This window comes from Argopecten irradians, chromosome 4, assembly GCF_041381155.1.
Source record: "Argopecten irradians isolate NY chromosome 4, Ai_NY, whole genome shotgun sequence".
NCBI classification, from domain to species: Eukaryota; Metazoa; Mollusca; class Bivalvia; order Pectinida; family Pectinidae; genus Argopecten; species Argopecten irradians.
The window spans coordinates 8,744,822-8,766,113 of NC_091137.1; the positions used below are offsets into that span (position 1 = coordinate 8,744,822).

At 32.5% G+C, this 21,292-nt stretch overlaps 2 protein-coding genes across 3 annotated transcripts in view; one reads left to right on the forward strand and one right to left on the reverse strand.

Annotated features, from left to right (window-relative positions):
* Positions 1 to 21,292, reverse strand: part of LOC138320526 (uncharacterized) — a 288,019-nt gene that overhangs the window by 47,927 nt on the left and 218,800 nt on the right. The window lies entirely within an intron of this gene.
* Positions 8,053 to 21,292, forward strand: part of LOC138322086 (very low-density lipoprotein receptor-like) — a 28,415-nt gene continuing 15,175 nt past the window's right edge. Inside the window, exon 1 of the mRNA XM_069266141.1 lies at positions 8,053 to 8,424. Coding sequence (XP_069122242.1) covers positions 8,331 to 8,424 — 94 coding nt within the window. The 5' untranslated portion in view covers positions 8,053 to 8,330. The remainder of the gene's footprint in view (positions 8,425 to 21,292) is intronic.

Below are 21,292 nucleotides of genomic sequence, written 5' to 3' on the forward strand. Positions count from 1 at the left end.
TTATCGATAAATACTGCAAATCAAATCAAAGGCTTCTGGACGGACAAGTTATGTAATGATATAATTGTACAAGTCTTGTTGTATTACAATATTTTTTATTTTCAGATATTACCCTCAGGCTTGATATGTTGGGAATAGTATTTCTGTATTTGAGAAAGATGACAGAAACGATGAAAATAATTATAGAGGAATGATTTTGGTAAGTTGTTTTCGATTTATTAAAAACTATATTAAATGTAAGATTGATGACGTTGAAGTCGCCTACTCAAAAGTAACAAATGCTCAATCGGAAAAGGACACTCAATCATAGATGCAATGTTTGCTTTACACAACATTATACGTAAATCACTGAAAAAAAGAAGTTATATTGCTGTTTTATTGAATATAAAAAGCATTTGATTACATTGACAGGCAAATTTATGGTACACATAATGTAAGGAAGGCATTGTGGGTAAAATGTTAAGTTTTATTCTATCGTTATGTAATGATGTAAAATGTTGTTAGATTTAATGAAGTTTATCAAATTACGTCGATTCGAAGATTTTTTTATCTCCTCAGATGTTTTCATTATATTTAAATATTTGATGAGTTTTTTTTTAAAAAGATGGTTGTCATTCAGTTGAACTACATGATATTAATATTGGAACTTAACTTGATGTATTTGACACTTATGTTAATGAAATTTTAAAAGTATGATGCATTTTGAGGGGTTTTGCATTTGAGTTACTGTAAAAGTATATTAGGGGTTAAAAACCTAGTCCAAATTCCATGATTTATCAAGAACTAGATAGATGGAAATTATTAGAAAAATAAGAATATTCAGATATTGGATAAAATTACAAAATTACGGACAATTGTATCTTATCGTGGTATGGTTGAAAATGGAAGTGAATGGTTGTGTTATGTGAAAGATGAACTAAAGTGGGTGTAGGGTACATATAGTAATATAGAAATACTTTTACACCTGATCATGCTATTGTTTACAACGATCATCATACTAAACGAGAACTATGTACTCTTTCAACGTCGAAACCATGCAATGATCTCATATTCATGTAATTTGTCTATAAAGTTAACCAGTAACCCTATATAGTTATACTTTAACAGTAAATTGTATATTAAGTTAACCAGTAACCCTATACCGTTATACTTTTACAGTAAATTGTATATAAAGTTAACCAGTAACCCTATACCGTTATACTTTTACAGTAAATTGTATATAAAGTTAACCAGTAACCCTATATAGTTATACTTTTATAGTAAATTGTATATAAAGTTAACCAGTAACCCTATACAGTTATACTTTTACAGTAACTTGTATATAAAGTTAACCAGTAACCCTATACAGTTATACTTTTACAGTAACTTGTCTATAAAGTTAACCAGTAACCCTATACAGTTATACTTTTATAGTAAATTTTATATAAAGTTAACCAGTAACCCTATACAGTTATACTTTTACAGTAAATTGTATATAAACTGTATATAAAGTTAACCAGTAACCCTATACCATTATACTTTTACAGTAAATTGTATATAAAGTTAACCAGTAACCCTATACCGTTATACTTTTACAGTAAATTGTATATAAAGTTAACCAGTAACCCTATATAGTTATACTTTTATAGTAAATTGTATATAAAGTTAACCAGTAACCCTATACAGTTATCCTTTTACAGTAACTTGTATATAAAGTTAACCAGTAACCCTATACAGTTATACTTTTACAGTAACTTGTCTATAAAGTTAACCAGTAACCCTATACAGTTATACTTTTACAGTAACTTGTCTATAAAGTTAACCAGTAACCCTATACAGTTATACTTTTACAGTAAATTGTATATAAAGTTAACCAGTAACCCTATACAGTTATACTTTTACAGTAAATTGTATATAAAGTTAACCAGTAACCCTATACCGTTATACTTTTACAGTAAATTGTATATAAAGTTAACCAGTAACCCTATACAGTTATACTTTTACAGTAAATTGTATATAAAGTTAACCAGTAACCCTATACAGTTATACTTTTACAGTAAATTGTATATAAAGTTAACCAGTAACCCTATACAGTTATACTTTTACAGTAAATTTTATATAAAGTTAACCAGTAGCACTAGATATATATGAAATTATTCCATTATACTAGTTATCTCCCTTTTAACAGTCGAACTGACAGAATCTTGTATAGGTTAACTTAATGAAGGAACACGTCAATTCCAAGATAAATATACAAAATAAGCATTCCCTTTAATTATTCTGAAACAGTTGATCACCACTAATTAACTCGATCAATGGTTAGAACAATTGGCATTATGTATGAGCACTGTCAGAGATGCAAATAAATTTCGGAAGTTTAAAAAATCATCTCGACTTCAAATGATAACGTTAAATGTGTCGCATACCACCTTAACACTTAAAAATTCAACAGCCAAAATTGCTTAGCAAATCCAAGCATGAAAACTTTGATCAAGCTGTATTTGGCGGCTGTTTGCAGCTATTTTAGACTGTATATACTACTTTGTGAAATAAAGGCAGTTTGGTTCGATGCATACATATATATATATATATACCTACAGGTCTGAGCGCTGTAATAAATTTCCGCAAAATAAGTGAGAAAATTTAAGTTTGAAGTTAAAAATCATCGGATAAGTATCTTGCACCAAAAGATGAATAAATAAAAAATATAACTTATTCTTTTTTTTGACTTTTAAATGCAAATGACGACTTCAAATGATGATGTTAAAATATGCAAATCAACTTAACAATTCAATAACCAAAAATGCTTAGCAAATTCAAACATGAAAACATAGATCAAGCTGTATTTGGGGGACAGCGCAGCTATATGAGAGTGTATATATAATACTTTGTGAAATTAAGGCTCTTCGATGCGATGCATATATCTATATAACCTACAGGTCTGAGCGCTGTACCAGATATGTATTTTATTAGGCAGCAAAAGATTTTGTGTTATCATGAGAAGTCCCAGAAAGACGAAAATACACACAGTTGTCAAAATTAACTTTCAGGAGATAGCGAGAGGAGATATGATACAGTTTGCTCACCGATTACAAGATTTTTGAAAATGTGTAAAGAGGTTTCCATTCGGTCCGGTTATACAGGAAAAATTCCTTTACCCACAATAATGGACGCTTATGAAGAGAAAAAGGGTTTTCATAACGAATAGCATTGGTGTGGAACAAATTATCAGATAGTGTTGTTTGTGCTAAAACTTGAATTGTTTGAAAATGAACAAGATAATGAGTGGAAACATGTCGAAATATTTTATGATTGCAGGGGTTTTTGATGTTTATCATACGATATATATGTACAGAGTTTGGTGTAGAGGATATCATATGTTTTAACCAGAAATTTGTTATTAGATAAAAACTGTGTTACTAACACCATAGTTTTACATCATACTACACCATATCATATGAAACAATGTTTTACACCACGCCAGATTATCGAGTATTACGCCGATAACCATTACGTTCCTACTCCCAAACTGTGACACTTCATTTGTCTTGTGTCTGTGTCTTTCCTTCAATATGTTAATGTTAAACAAACTGGTGCTAAAGCCCAGGAAATTCTCTGATAATACAGCTGTAAAATGAATGAATTTCTGACCAACTTCAACATCATCTTTGGTGAACAAATCGTCTATGCTGTTAGAATAATTGCTTCGCTCTAAAAATGACTCGTATCATCATTCTAAAATCTGGATATCCTCGTAACCTACCAAAACTAGTCTTTTGTCTTAAAATCGCAACTCCATCAACCATGGAGGATATCACAGTCTTTTCAGTAATGGTTAATTACCTTCACCTTCGCTGATATTAACGAACCCAACGGGGTGTTTTTACAATAAGAATTTTTAATCTTCAGGTTATCATTCTATCCATTGCTGGATCCTTACATTCCCTAGATTGAGTGTAGAAACCAAAGGTGGATGGGTATTCTAGGGTTTGTTCCTGTTAATAAAGTCAGGTGTTGGTGTAGGAGGTACCACCTGCGATGACGTAGCTCTGAACGACGGACGGAAGATTTCTGACATATGGTCGTCGTCAGAGCTACGATTCCGTCCCATTGCCCGTAGTGTTGCAAAACATCCAGCGGTGAAAATGTTGCATTTCATGTGTGTCATGTAATTTTTTAATTAAATTCAACAAAATCAAACATTTTTAACATAAAATGATTATTTATTTACCCACCTCCTTGTCAAAATTATGTTTTGAAGCACTTTTGAATGGCTCACATCTCCGACACGGCTCACTTGGCCGCCATGATGCTTCTCGTTAGAAAGTCTCGCGCTCCAAATATGGCACCTAGTACCATATATGGAATGACCTACAAATTTTCACTACGAAAGAAATAAATGTTACAAAGTTTTTAACATGAACTTTAAAAATTCTTTTTTTGCTTAATTCTTAATAATACTTACATTTGTTCAGTTTCACCATATTTATTCTTAGTTTGTTGGCTTTTTAAAACTTTTAAACATATTTGTTTCATTTCGTCACGGTTTCCGGTAAATCAAACATGGCGGCGTATTTGAACAGAATTATACATGTGTTGTGTTTGCCGTCGATTTTACCACTAATAGTTGATGAAAGATTATAATCGAAAGGTTTGTGAATTGAATATTGATCATAGTTGTCAGAACAATACAGTTACATAAGGATAATACCCGAAAAATATATTTTTATCAGTCTCAAAGTGCCCGATGTGGATCACATCGGGGCTTGCAACACTAGCGGCAACGGGGTGGAATTCATACCCTGCCGGGAACGGAGTGGAGGCAGGGTATGATTATTCGTTCTAGGAGGTACCACCTTGAAGTTTAGACAGATTTGGGTAATCTAGACATCAGGATGATATCGAGACATGTCCATTATTTCTTTACATGTTTCGGTGTGCTCAGTTCACATTTGAATCGATTGTGTAAGTAGAGCCGGCTACAGTCGTGTTACAGTTAATGTTAATCAAACAGAATTCCCTTTCTTTAATGAACAACTGATTTTATTTACATAAGATATATCTATGAATATCTGTATTTTGATTATTTTGATAATGAATGAAGTGGGTTACAGTGTATATGCGTTCTGTTGCCGTCATGACACTGGATAAGCCATATAGCATTACCTTTTGGCCATCACATCCCGGCCCAATAGCCTGTGGATGTGGAGATTTATATCTTCTCTTCATTTAATTTTTTTTTTATTTTTGAGAAAGAGACAACAGTCCTAAATTAAAAGGAGTAACAAACTTTGTGTGAATGCCGCTATTGTAGCGTCTGGAACAGGATGTTGCTGAGATGGGTAGTAATACTGCTGTGGGATCGAGTTCATGAGTTTCAAATCAAATTACCTTTTTATGCCTCAAAATGTTGCCGATAGAAATCTGCTTAAAAAATTTAAATTTGCATCGCGTACATGAATAGACGATATCACAAAAAGGTATCCCCATTACTTCATGATAGAGGTGTCACCCTATACTGGCTGATCCGGAATTTTAATAAGACTAGACCTTATGACAGCCAGGTACCTAGACAAATGATCTTACTCTATGACTTAACAGACTGTGGCCAAGCAGCAAACTTTCCATTCGTACAAGTTTGTTCTACTTTTTAACACCGACTAATATGTTATAAATAGATTGATATACTTGTATAACCACGACACCTAGAACATTTGAAATCAGTCGATGATACCAGGCTTGACGAGTGATGCATGACTGAATCTCTATATTCTACATTATATTGAGCACGTTCCTGATCAGGGACCATAAAACGCTACCTAGATATAGTCCTATGTACTGGTATTGGTGCTTATTCTCTAGAACACATTATAGCACTTATATATTGAGTCCATTTTGAAAAGTAAACCTTAAATTGCGTTGGGCATGCATGGACTGTCACACTTTTACAACAATCAATGTTATTCATTTTACAAGATTGTTTGAGTGTGTACAATAGTTTTATGACGATTATACGAAGCGGCCTATTTGATCTTGTTTGTCTTTTGTATTATTATGCGAGATGTTAAAACTAAAACGAGATGTATCGTAAACTTGTCGCTGGGCCTCTATCTATAATCAAGAGTGTTTCGAAACATTAAAATGGTTTTAAATGTTACTATAAATATTATCGACTTTTCTATGAATCAATGGATGCTAATCTGTTGCACGTTTTTGTTGACATTGTTTCGTATTTGTTTGATACATAACATTTTTTGTTGTTTTATCCAATTCAGTTCTTTGTCCCCTCGACCTCACTGATAGCGACAAGACGTTGTATGGTAATATACGTCCAAAGGCAAGAGGGTCTAAACTCCGTACAGTAGAGACTCAGCAAGATGGTCGAGACTCAGCAAGGCGGTCGAGAACAAGACGATCGAGACTCAGCAAGACGGTCGAGACTCAGCAAGGCGGTCGAGACTCAGCAAGGCGGTCGAGACTCAGCAAGACGGTCGAGAATAAGACAGTCGAGACTCAGCAAGACGGTCGAGACTCAGCGAGACGGTCGAGACTCAGCGAGACGGTCGAGACTCAATTATGGATGCTGTTAACACTGTCCTACCAAATGTTGCAAATTAAAAAATAAGATTAATCATTGTTTAGCCGATAAAGAGGCACTTGAAACAAGAGCTTAAACATATCTATAACTTGTCCTAGTGTAAGTTACGACAAATTTTTCTCAAACTGCATTTGGAAGTGTTTGAATGATTTAATTCAATGGTATTGTGTTTGGTAAGCCTACTGCCTTCTTGCATACTTGACGCACACGCCGATTTGTTAACGATTATGTAAAATTAACAAGGACGACTTTGTGATGTATAGGATAATCTGACAAACATATATGTGCAATTACACAGTAAAGCGTCTAGCGAGTTGTTTTTTATTGGCTGATCAGACCTCCAGTCACATGACACAGGGAAGATGTTTACTTTATCTACCCAGTCACGTGACGCTAGGAGGCTGTTTACTTTACCTCCTCAATTATTTTAATCACCATCTGTTTGTTTGTCTGTACGTTGGATCACAGGTCCTCAAAGTATTGTTGGACTTCTCTGTATTTGAAGCAGGATCTCTCAATAACATTTCATAATCAGAATAAATACTGATTTTGTTGGTGCACAGCATCGTCATTTACCCACATGATCAACCAAAACTAACCCAATGCTTATGTATAATATATGACGGAGTGTTGTTTTATCACAGTTGTTTCCGAATGTGTACCAAATGTACTTACTATATTTTACTTTATTTTCTTCTAGTCATGCGGCAGTCTTTTCCGATAATATTATAACAATTATAGATATTGGAAAGATGGTTTTGCCCAGTGCACTTTTTTTCTTAACATCAAGTTGATTCTTGGATTTGTATTTGTCTATGGGTCATTTTTGCATAAATGTTAGGTTCATGTTAGGTTCATGTTTGCATAAATGTCAAGGAAACACCAACAGTCAAGGTCATATGAGGATGAATGTCAAGGAAACAACAACAGTCAGGTTAATATTTGCAAGTATGTCAAGGAGAAAAACCACCAGTCAGGGCCATATGAGAATGAATACCAAGGAAGCACCAACAGTCAGTGTCATATGAGTATGAATGCCAAGGAAACACCAACAGTCAGGGTCATATGAGTATGAATGCCAAGGAAACACCAACAGTCAGGTTCATATGAAGATAAATGTCAAGGGGAAACTAATTCATTCTCATTTATTTTAATAACCTGCTAGTTACATGTATATTGGTCATTTCACTGTAAATCAAAATATTGATCGTTATTCATGCCCGGTTCCTAGTAGGTACATCTTCTCGCTTCTTTATCGATTTTTAATCATTTGTGTAAAATAGACTATCCATTCTTAATTAGTTATAACGTGTGTTGTTTTACCTTAAACGCATAATATCTATCTTACACGTACGTGTGTAATACTTACACTGTATATGGCCGCAGTCTGTATATTACCCGTAAATTTAGCACGCATGTATGTATATTTCGTTTCATATATGTATGCATGTATATTTCTGATCACACAATCACCTTAACATCGACAGCACTCGCTAACTAAAGAACGAAGGAGAGCTAAACGTGACCAATCTGGTTAATGAATAATGATGTTTACCTTACCTATACCCGAGTTCAGGTTAATACGATTTGAATTACATTGACGGGGATACCAGTCATTGAAAACACGGCCATTCGAAAAGCGAACTACCCGACACAGGTGAAAATCTGTCAGCCGTGACCTCACCGTAATAACAATATAATTGTGTCGAGAGCGAGACACAGTCAACCATTTACCTGTGTACACGGTACAGGTATGGCGAACGTTTCGGACAAACTGGCCATGATGGCCTGTCCACTAGGAATAATTTACCTGATGCTGGGGATTGCTGCAGCTCAACAAACCCCAGGTGAGTGGAGTTTGTGTATGGGGATGATACGGGTGTGGTCGAACGGTCATGCGTGTGTTTTGTATGTGTGTGTGCATGTGCAATGAACCCGATGTTCGTTCTCTTAGCCTTAATTTATATGTCAGTTGCTGCTATATAAGTGGATAGATATGTACGTCTAATTTATCTGAGAAATGTCGTGATGTGTACATTGTTCACAGTATCAATACCATGTCAGCTAGCGCACATATGTTACGAGAATAGAAGGCTCTTTTATTCCGCATAACAAAATTGTCGGCTTGACAAGTTATATATGTTAATCCTGTAAATACCAATTGATATATAATATGTGGTGACTGGATTGATTTGTGGGTGACACGGTTCCACGGTAACATTTATGTAACTGATGTAGATATGTCAACCTACACCTGTTTCCTATTGACGCAGTAATGTGATCAGAAAGTGATATTGCTGTCAACTTTGCTTGTCAACGAATTCAAACGTCAACTTTTCAATGTTATGAAATCGTCTATATCCCTTTATTAGCCAAGCCCTTACTACGAAAACACCATAGCCAATTACAGGGAACTGGTTCCCAATCGATTGTAAGATCTAGACTAGGATTTAGTAATGACTGGTTATAGTAGGTACATTGTATACTCTACTACAGGAATTATGAAATCCTATCTACCAAACAAAAGCTCAATATTGATCACCAAAGAGTAGCTACCAGGTACAGACAGACCATACCCCTTAATTAATGCTACCTAATGTTTTATGTAGAACCCAGTAAAACATTTTACTCGTACAGTTTATATAAGACGTAAATCAAGAAAGCGGAACTCGTCGTAGACCATGCATGGCCATATAATTTACCAAGCTTGTGTCATTCCAAGGGTGTATATAATATAGGTTTAACATATGGTCTGTTTAGTCTTCCCAAAACCTAAAAAACACAGCCTGTTTTCATTGGCTACATTGCCACCCATGACATCGTGATCAATCTATTTATAACTACTTGGTATACAATATACGGAGGAATGACCTGTTCTATCAGGTTCAATAGTATTTACATTGTCTATACACTGGCCGATTGAGCTCAACATCCTTCACGTAGAAACAGATCTTATGTCACGGTTTTACTGAACAAATTTATTCAAACGACAATAAAACAAAGTCTACCCTGGAGAAATAGATACCTTTGTTAAATAAAGACATGTTTACACGTATGTGTATTCTTCAATACCGAGGGCTACACATATATACAGCTACCATACCGTAACCTGCTACCTAAATTAGCACACAGTTACAGGTACCTACTCACAATTGTAAAAAAAGGAATTATTCGAACTGTAGCGTATTATAGTTCACTTCTTACACAGAATCACAATTAGTTTTGTTGATCATCCTATCAGCCAACCTAGACGGCACTAACAGCTCCATGGTGTCCAACTACTATTTTCCATGTCTTCCACTAAGAAATACAAACCCTTCAAAAATCATTTAGATAAGTAAATGGTCTACCGTCGAATTATCGGATATGTATAAATAGATTTCTTGAAAATAAAACGTTGCTTATTTATAACACAATGTCACTAAACAAAAGTGGGATCATCATAATACAATATGTCCAAACAACCAAACAAAAAATTAATATTCCTGATACAAAGTGTCTAAACAAACGTAAAAAGACATGATACAAAATCACAAAACAAAAATAGGATATTTATGATACAATGTCTTAAAACGAACGTTGGATCCTCATAATACAACGTGTTATGATACAATGCCTAAGTAATATGTTGGATATTTATGATACAACGGCTAAGTAGTAAGTTGGATATTTATGATACAATGCCTAAGTAATAAGTTGGATATCTATGATACAATGCCTAAGCAATAAGTTGGATATTTATGATACAATGCCTAAGTAATAAGTTGGATATTTATGATACAATGCCTAAGTAATAAGTTGGATATTTATGATACAATGCCTAAGCAATAAGTTGGATATTTATGATACAATGCCTAAGTAATAAGTTGGATATTTATGATACAATGCCTAAGTAATAAGTTGGATATTTATGATACAGTGCCTAAGTAATAAGTTGGATATTTATGATACAATGCCAAAGCAATAAGTTTGATATCTATGATACAATGCCTAAGCAATAAGTTGGATAATTATGATTCAATGCCTAAGTAATAAGTTGGATATTTATGATACAATGCCTAAACAATAAGTTGGATATCTATGATACAATGCCTAAGTAATAAGTTGGATATTTATGATACAATGCCTAAGTAATAAGTTGGATATTTATGATACAATGCCTAAGCAATAAGTTGGATATTTATGATACAGTGCCTAAGCAATAAGTTGGATATTTATGATACAATGCCTAAGTAATAAGTTGGATATTTATGATACAGTGCCTAAGTAATAAGTTGGATATTTATGATACATTGCCTAAGTAATAAGTTGGATGTTTTACGATACAATGCCTAAGTAATAAGTTGGATATTTATGATACAATGCCTAAGTAATAATTTGGATATTTATGATACATTGCCTAAGTAATAAGTTGGATATTTATGATACAATGCCTAAGTAATAAGTTGGATATTTATGATACATTGCCTAAGTAATAAGTTGGATATTTATGATACAATGCCTAAGTAATAAGTTGGATATTTATGATACAATGCCTAAGTAATAAGTTGGATATTTATGATACAATGCCTAAGTAATAAGTTGGATATTTATGATACAATGCCTTAGTAATAAAGTTGGATATTTATGATACATTGCCTAAGTAATAAGTTGGATATTTATGATACATGCCTAAGTAATAAGTTGGATATTTATGATACAATGCCTAAGTAATAAGTTGGATATTTATGATACATTGCCTAAGTAATAAGTTGGATATTTATGATACATTGCCTAAGTAATAAGTTGGATATTTATGATACAATGCCTAAGTAATAAGTTGGATATTTATGATACAATGCCTAAGTAATAAGTTGGATATTTATGATACATTGCCTAAGTAATAAGTTGGATATTTATGATACAATGCCTAAGTAATAAGTTGGATATTTATGATACATGCCTAAAGTAATAAGTTGGATATTTATGATACAATGCCTAATAATAAGTTGGATATTTTATGATACAATGCCTAAGTAATAAGTTGGATATTTATGATACAATGCCTAAGTAATAAGTTGGATATTTATGATACAATGCCTAAGTAATAAGTTGGATATTTATGATACAATGCCTAAGTAATAAGTTGGATATTTATGATACAATGCCTAAGTAATAAGTTGGATATTTATGATACAATGCCTAAGTAATAAGTTGGATATCTATGATACAGTGCCTAAGTAATAAGTTGGATATTTATGATACAATGCCTAAGTAATAAGTTGGATATTTATGATACAATGCCTAAGTAATAAGTTGGATATTTATGATACATGCCTAAGTAATAAGTTGGATATTTATGATACATGCCTAAGTAATAAGTTGATATTATGATACAATGCCTAAGTAATAAGTTGGATATTTATGATACAATGCCTAGTAATAAGTTGGATATTAGTACATGCCTAAGTAATAAGTTGGATATTTATGATACATGCCTAAGTAATAAGTTGGATATTTATGATACATGCCTAAGTAATAAGTTGGATATTTATGATACAATGCCTAAGTAATAAGTTGGATATTTATGATATTGCCTAAGTAATAAGTTGGATATTTATGATGCCTAAGTAATAATTGTATATTTATGATACATGCCTAAGTAATAAGTTGGATATTTATGATACAGTGCCTAAGCAATAAGTTGGATATTTATGATACAGTGCCTAAGTAATAAGTTGGATATTTATGATACAATGCCTAAGTAATAAGTTGGATATTTATGATACATTGCCTAAGTAATAAGTTGGATATTTATGATACAATGCCTAAGTAATAAGTTGGATATTTATGATACATTGCCTAAGTAATAAGTTGGATATTTATGATACAATGCCTAAGTAATAAGTTGGATATTTATGATACATTGCCTAAGTAATAAGTTGGATATTTATGATACAATGCCTAAGTAATAAGTTGGATATTTATGATACAATGCCTAAGTAATAAGTTGGATATTTATGATACATGCTAAGTAATATAAGTTGGATATTTATGATACATTGCCTAAGTAATAAGTTGATATTTATGATACATTGCCTAAGTAATAAGTTGGATATTTATGATACATTGCCTAAGTAATAAGTTGGATATTTATGATACACATGCCTAAGTAATAAGTTGGATATTTATGATACATTGCCTAAGTAATAAGTTGGATATTTATGATACAATGCCTAAGTAATAAGTTGGATATTTATGATACAATGCCTAAGTATAATAAGTTGATAGTTTATATGATACATTGCCTAAGTAATAAGTTGGATATTTATGATACAATGCCTAAGTAATAAGTTGGATATTTATGATACAATGCCTAAGTAATAAGTTGGATATTTATGATACATTGCCTAAGTAATAAGTTGGATATTTATGATACAATGCCTAAGTAATAAGTTGGATATTTATGATACAATGCCTAAGTAATAAGTTGGATATCTATGATACAATGCCTAAGTAATAAGTTGGATATTTATGATACAATGCCTAAGTAATAAGTTGGATATTTATGATACATTGCCTAAGTAATAAGTTGGATATTTATGATACAATGCCTAAGTAATAAGTTGGATATTTATGATACATTGCCTAAGTAATAAGTTGGATATTTATGATACAATGCCTAAGTAATAAGTTGTATATTTATGATACAATGCCTAAGTAATAAGTTGGATATTTATGATACAATGCCTAAGTAATAAGTTGGATATTTATGATACATTGCCTAAGTAATAAGTTGGATATTTATGATACAATGCCTAAGTAATAAGTTGGATATTTATGATACAATGCCTAAGTAATAAGTTGGATATTTATGATACAATGCCTAAGTAATAAGTTGGATATTTATGATACATTGCCTAAGTAATAAGTTGGATATTTATGATACATTGCCTAAGTAATAAGTTGGATATTTATGATACAATGCCTAAGTAATAAGTTGGATATTTATGATACATTGCCTAAGTAATAAGTTGGATATTTATGATACAATGCCTAAGCAATAAGTTGTATATTTATGATACAGTGCCTAAGTAATAAGTTGGATATTTATGATACAGTGCCTAAGTAATAAGTTGTATATTTATGATACAATTGCCTAAGTAATAAGTTGGATATTTATGATACATTGCCTAAGTAATAAGTTGGATATTTATGATACAATGCCTAAATAATAAGTTGGATATTTATGATACAATGCCTAAGTAATAAGTTGGATATTTATGATACAATGCCTAAGTAATAAGTTGGATATCTATGATACATTGCCTAAGCAATAAGTTGTATATTTATGATACATTACCTAAATAATAAGTTGGACATTTATGATACATTGCCTAAGTAATAAGTTGGATATCTATGATACAATGTTTAAGTAATAAGTTGGTTGCTTTAAAATATTATTAAAACAAAAGATGGATATTTATGATTAAAAGTGTCTAAACGAAAGTTAGACAATATTACTAAACAAAAATTGGATATTTATGATACAATGCCTTAACAAATCATTTTGTGAATATAGTACCATGCGTTTTTTACAAGAATGACCATTTCTAATGATATACCTGCTTAAAATGTCAATAGTGAATGTCGTTATTTCGGTGTCTGCTAAAAATACCCATAATTACATTGTACTGACAGATAATATTTACTGATAGTATTATGTATATATAAAATATGATATCTATGATACAATGTTTAAGTAATAAGTTGGTTGCTTTAAAATATTATTAAAACAAAAGATGGATATTTATGATTAAAAGTGTCTAAACGAAAGTTAGACAATATTACTAAACAAAAATTGGATATTTATGATACAATGCCTTAACAAAACATTTTGTGAATATAGTACCATGGGTTTTTACAAGAATGACCATTTCTAATGATATACCTGCTTAAAATGTCGTTATTTCGGTGTCTGCTAAAAATACCCATAATTACATTGTACTGACAGATAATATTTACTGATAGTATCATGTATATATAAAATATTTACACCACGCCCATTTTTGTATTAATAACGCAATGTCTAATTAAAGTGTAATATACTAGAGTGTATTTAGGAAAAATGTACTGATAAATAAAACGTGTAGATATGTTTTGATTAAATTCTTTTTTATGTCAAAGGGATGCTGTTGATGATGTCTATTAAAATAGAAGAAAGAAACAAAGGATTTAATAAACCTTTTTGTTTCACGATAAGCTTTAAAATCTAAATTTACCAGCTCGCCGTAATTACGTCTTACATATATAATGACAGCTAATAGACATGTTACATAATCGGGGAATCTTTGTACACTCGGGTATAAAGAGACTGGCATTAACCGGTTACGTGTATCGCCTAAAACTCTAGGGTTTATGGCATTAACCGGTTACGTGTATCGCCTAAAACTCTAGGGTTTATTTAGGAGTTCAATGCCAAACAAAAATACATCCTTACTAATTACCATAGAAATATCAAATTACCCATATAGAAAGCAATATCAACAGTCGTCATAACACTAAAACCAGCGTCTTCAATATTTTTAAGTAACATGAAATGGGATATGACCAGATGACTTGGTGAAGATGTATATACAAAGTCACAAACACTCCAGCAATCAACTGATGTCATGGAAACAGTTGTTTTGTCGGTTGGGATTTATCTCCAGTGGTAAACGTACGATCTATCTATTTAGGTACCGTATGGAACTCTCTGCACTGTAAACTTCAGTTTATGATAATAAAACTGTCATTGTCATTGATGATCTCAATACCATACATTTAACCAAAGATAGCTTTCCAACACTTATTTTGATCTTTTAAATATATCTGAAATGAATCAATAAATATTGTTTACCAATGGAATACTTAATGATAAGTTTAATATTTTGATACCATTTGTAGTTCACAGTGACCTACATTTTGACCTATACCTTGCACCAAAGTACCCTGACTCTTTTTATCAGCAATATCACGGAGATTGCCCTTGTTCTAACTATTGTTATGAAAACCGTTTGAGTAGACACATTCCATCTTGTATTTCACCACTTCCCACTTCTGACTTTCATTAATGCTATTTTAAACAGTCTACAATATCCATTATGCAAAATGTCATCCCAGAAACCACAGCAGGCTTTGATACGTCATATTAAGATATTATGAGTTTATTGATCGACTTGGACACTGTACTGTATAACGTGATGCCACCTGTATTCTGTATACAATGATATAGACACCACAAAATGATAAAAAAGAGAGAAAACAAGTTTACATATCTATAAAGTCGTCATGTTCAATTCGAACATCAATTTTCTTAAAAAAGGCCAAATTGCTCAGGGCACGAATATTATTATATATATGGGGATATATTGCAGTTTGTAAACTGTTGGGACTTTTGATATAATTGTAGATCAGATCAAAGATGTTTTATTTTAGTAATTTCATCACATCCACATTTAGGGGAATAGTGGAATTCTTTCTCGATAATCACGAACAATAAACACAATAACACGATGCATCTTCTCCTGTGATGTCGATCAGTTTCAAGGAGAATATTATTACAGGGAATGCTAAGATGGATTCGTAAATATTACTGATCTAGCGATTCACAGCCAGTTTTGAAAATTGTGTAGCACAACAACAAAACAACATAAGTTACTGTTTATCGCACAAAATGGGCATCTTACCTATCAGATCATTGCTCCTGCTTAATTAATGGTTATTGCTGGGATTATTAAGATATTATTTTATTGTTTGTTATACCAGTCAGTCTATCTTATAGATGTTCGTCATTTTTTAAATTTTTGCAATCCGTTGATCACAAGATACATTCACTGATTTCAGCTTGAAATCCAAAGTTTTCCGTAGCCTGTAGTCCATGTTTTGATATACAGAAAAACTTAAAATCGGCTAGAAACCTATTTTCATTTTATAAAATGTGTCTACACAATGGTTTATTATGATTTCAACTCGAAAACCGGGAGATTTTCCATATTCCGGACATCACTATATATATGCCGGGACACCTATAGGTTGATATTGCTTTTGAGTCCTGAAACACAGGTATTACTATGTAAAGAATTGCGGTTACGTAAAGGTATAGTCATGTTCCCTTTTCTGTGAAGAAATTAGGTGTACATTAAAGTTCACTCATATAATAAAACCAAATGTACTATATTGTGCATTGTATTTGTTGTAATACTATTCATTTGTAAAATCTAGAGAAGTTTGAAGGAGAAGACTACCATTCTCACAAGTAATGTAGGAATACCTTCAACAGAGGTTGGTGTCCTTGTGTGTTTAACCATGTTATATATGGTCTGGCCACAAAATGTAACCTGTTACTACGCCAGACATGACCAGAGGACCAGGGCTTGATTCCTTTATAAATAAGCTCAACAGGATCAGTATGGCTATTTAAACCTTGTTTACGTTACACAAATAGCAAATCTGGCGAGGACATTGTCGTTGTTGTACCATCAAGCTTCATTATTGACAATACAGATTTGTACTGACATGTTTCCGACTGTAGCAGTGGTATAACAGACCATCGCACATGCGATTCCATATCCAACAGACTTACAACATACGATACAACTTGTAGGTATTGTACAAATGTATTTTACGTATGCTATTTGAAGTAGATTCTTGGTATTGAAAATACCCATTCCAAAGATCCACGTTTTTTATAGTCGAGTATTATACACCTGGGATAGGCTGACTGGACTCATTGTGTACAATTATATTGTTTATACGATTATGTCTAGTGCATGTCAAAAAAGCACGTATAGGTAAAATAAACCAATAGCATATAGTTAAGGGTCAGTTGACAAAATGTAATCCAAAACGATGAATACACATCCATATATATTGTCTGCTTCATGGAATTTTGATTTTAGATGAAAACAGTTAATACCGTTTCATAGTATCGCCAATATCCGACAGATCGAGATCGATAGGTGATTTTATAACTCTGTGTAATAGTGTTACGTCTTAACTTTAAACCAGGAAGTTTGGCACAGCATGGAATAACTTTGATTGTTTTAATCTTCATCTCCCATAAATGTATCCCGTCAAAGTTTCCTTTATGATAATGAAGAAACGAAAAATGCAGCTAAATTGTATTCAAAACATCAGTGTACGTATTTCAATGTTTCAATGAATTCTTTATGACAAGTCAATGATTACCCATAGCCAAATATGGGAGAGGTTTGTGCCTTTAACTTTTTTGAATCAGTCAAAAGTCTGAGGGCTTATCGACTTTACAGTACTTAGATATCATAATACAAATATGCTCGAGATCTTTAACGTTAGAATATTTATCTAAAGAAACGTGAACAAACTGATGGAGTATATATGGCTCTGTCCCTATTGTAATTATGCAAGGCGAGCATACAGGTTTATAATGTGTAAGCTTTCATCAACTTCAGGGTATTTTGTTTATCTGAAATTATGTTATACTTTTTAAACAATGTTTGATTAAGATTTTCAGCATCGGAATATTTGTGGACAGCGAACTAACGATTTGAACGATGTCTAATATTGATGTTTTGTTGAAGTATTATTTAATTCGGTATCTTAAACCTTATTTCATTACGAACCATTGCTAAATTATGAATTATTGATGGCTTATCAAGGCTATGGAAAGATAAACAAGAAAACGCTACTAACACCATATTAGTTTTGGGGAAAAAATAACAGTTAATTTTGGACAAGCCACTAAATGAGTATCCAATATATTTCCTATAAAGCTTAAGAATATTGCAAAGTCTGCCAATTCAAACTTGATGTTTAAGCCTAGCGTGGTTAGTCGTTATGAGACGTATCAAAATTAGGTCACCATGACCTATGATTTGATATATTGACCTACTTGTAAGAAAAAAACAAGGTTACGTTGACCTATATTTTGAACTTGGCCTATATTTCAGTAAAAGCTCATCCTGTTTTTATCTCCTATTTTAAAAAGCACTGGGACTTCTTATTTGTTATTTGTACCCCCTCCGCCTAGTTAAGACTGTGTATCACGCACACCAGTCAGGTCACTGTACTCCTATTTTGACCATTAAATAGTAATGAATAAAAAGCTTGTCAAAGCTCATTCCCCTATAGTACGTGGCATTCAAACTTCACCCTTGGTATTATAAGCCCATCTAGGTGAGGATATAATTTTCTGACATATCGATTGATATATTATACCACATTATCCATTTTGCTATGAATGTGTTTAAACTCAGATAGTGAGCAGAGAAGTTTGAAAGTTTGAATTGTTTTCGTGGAATTCATGCAGATTTAAACCATTTAATTGTATGTGTGTTGGAACATGTTGGTTAGTCATATTTTGATTGTTGCTGGCCGTATAATATTGTACCAAAGGTTGTTTACCAAAGAAACATATAGAGGGCATCGGTGGAGTTCGAATCCTGGGTACTCCGGCTTTCCTTCACCAGTAAACCTGGCACGTCCTTAAATGAACCTGGCTGTTAATAGGACGTTAAACTAATAAAACCCAAAGAAACACAACTACAAACGAGAGTTACATATTCACCACTTACCTGTAGTTAATTAAGGGTATATATTTACCTGTAAAACAGATATTTACTGAGTCAATACTCAAGAATGTTGAATAATTGATAGCTTTGAATTCTGATGTTAAAAATTACAAGAAGTTTATTTGCAGATTTTGTTCTTTTTCAGCTTATTTGGACCAATGAAATTCGAGCTAAATTGGGTTAAAGTATTACATGTGCATATATATATATATAAACATGGATTTTGAAAAGACATTTAGTTTGGGCGCTGTAGAGTCTAGGTTTCTGCCATTAGCAGTACAGTCAATTTATCAAAATGTGTTTAAAAACGAAACATTGGCCTACATTTCAAGGTCACACGAGTTAATTTCTAAAATATCTTTTGGAAATGAATATATATTGAATATGGGGGGTGGGGGTGGTCATAAATGAAATCAATATATTTATGATTGCGTTCATCAAATCACGATCATCATCAATCATCATCAAAGAACACGATGTGTTTTGACTCTTTATCCATTGACATAAATTATCAATTCGCAAAACTTTTTATGGTGAGGTGTATCTCATTTTTAAATCGACGAAACTGTCTCGACTGGCAAAGCCATGCTGGATGCGTTGATTATGAAAATAATTAACATCAAGTCAAATGTGTTATAAACATATTCTGTGGAATGCATCCCAATGACGTATTACAGTTGAGTGTTAATGCTTAAATTGATTAAGAATATTCAATATTCTGCTATTACTGAAAATAGAGACTGCCTATGTAAATCCCTCTACGTTGACCACCAACCCACCAACATCCTACTGCTATTAACTCTGATACATGGAAGTCTTTCGAAGATCATATGTCAAGTGAATGTAGGAGAGACTCAAGGCCAGAGAATCTGTACTGGTGGCTACAGATGTCCACCTGTGTATTTCTGCATAACGTCTTGTGTTGTTCACTGTTACTGGCGATCGATCTGACCCAGAACATTGACTCTAACTTCAGGTGCTGAAGCTATAAATACTTAATATCGGCATGAACTGGCTATGTAGCTTACAGATTATAAAGGTTTAAAACCTGGGTTAGGATATAAAACCTAGCTTACATCAACTCACAACACAGACTGAAGGTGCACTATAATTTTTTATAAATGTTTGTCTCCCAGCATTTAGACTTTGTATGTTTCCCCACCAGTCGACAGTATTATATAAATATATAATGAATATACCTGGATATCACGTATTGTTGTTAACTCGGGGGAGAAGTACAGGTATCCGGTGATTAGTTCTGGTACAGATGATCAATATTCCGAACTTTTCCGGACCGTGTTACGTTACAGACCTAAATTTAGATATTACATGACGATATACAAACAAAGTCCCAACTCTTTGGTTTTTAAACCACAGAAGAAACATATTGAGGTGGTTTTTTTTAAACAATTATAAACCTTACCTTTCGGTTTCTACATTTTTTTTCTTCTTTACATTTATTAAAGGATTTAAACATTTGAAATGTTAATGAAATCGTAGATAAGCGAACGAAATGCCAAAATGTTATTTCTACATGAATAAATGCATTCAAAATTATTCGTTATGTTTACTAGTTTAAACTCGGAGCCTGTATTGACTTTTCGGTATAGAATATACTGTATTGTTTACATTTCAATTAAATATCCAGTACATGTGACAGAGGTATGATGTATCTGGTGTCTGAACAAACTTAACATCAAATACAATGTATGCTTTAGATTTAATGTCTGTCGTTTGTATGTGTGAACACGCGATTTGATTTGTTACATTAATGAACCAAAGTCGCCAGACTCACATCATTGAATCAATACCTGTTAATGCATTAATACAGGTGAATATTAGAAACCCCACACACCGAAATAATTTCCTCTGTTTGAATACTGATGTGTTTGGGACGCTTTTTCGATTTGTCTAAAGTACCCTTAATCTCCAGCAATACATGTAATGTCTAAAGTAACCCCAAATCTCCAGCAATACATATTTATCTTTCTGCACGCATAAAAGTTTTAATGTTTAAAGTATGCAATAGAAATACGTGATGTTTTAAAATGTAATGTCTAAAGCCATTAAACTATTTCCATTTCTTTGTAATAATGTCGATCTCTACACGCGTCGTCATGTTGTGAAAAAACGACAACTGGATTCT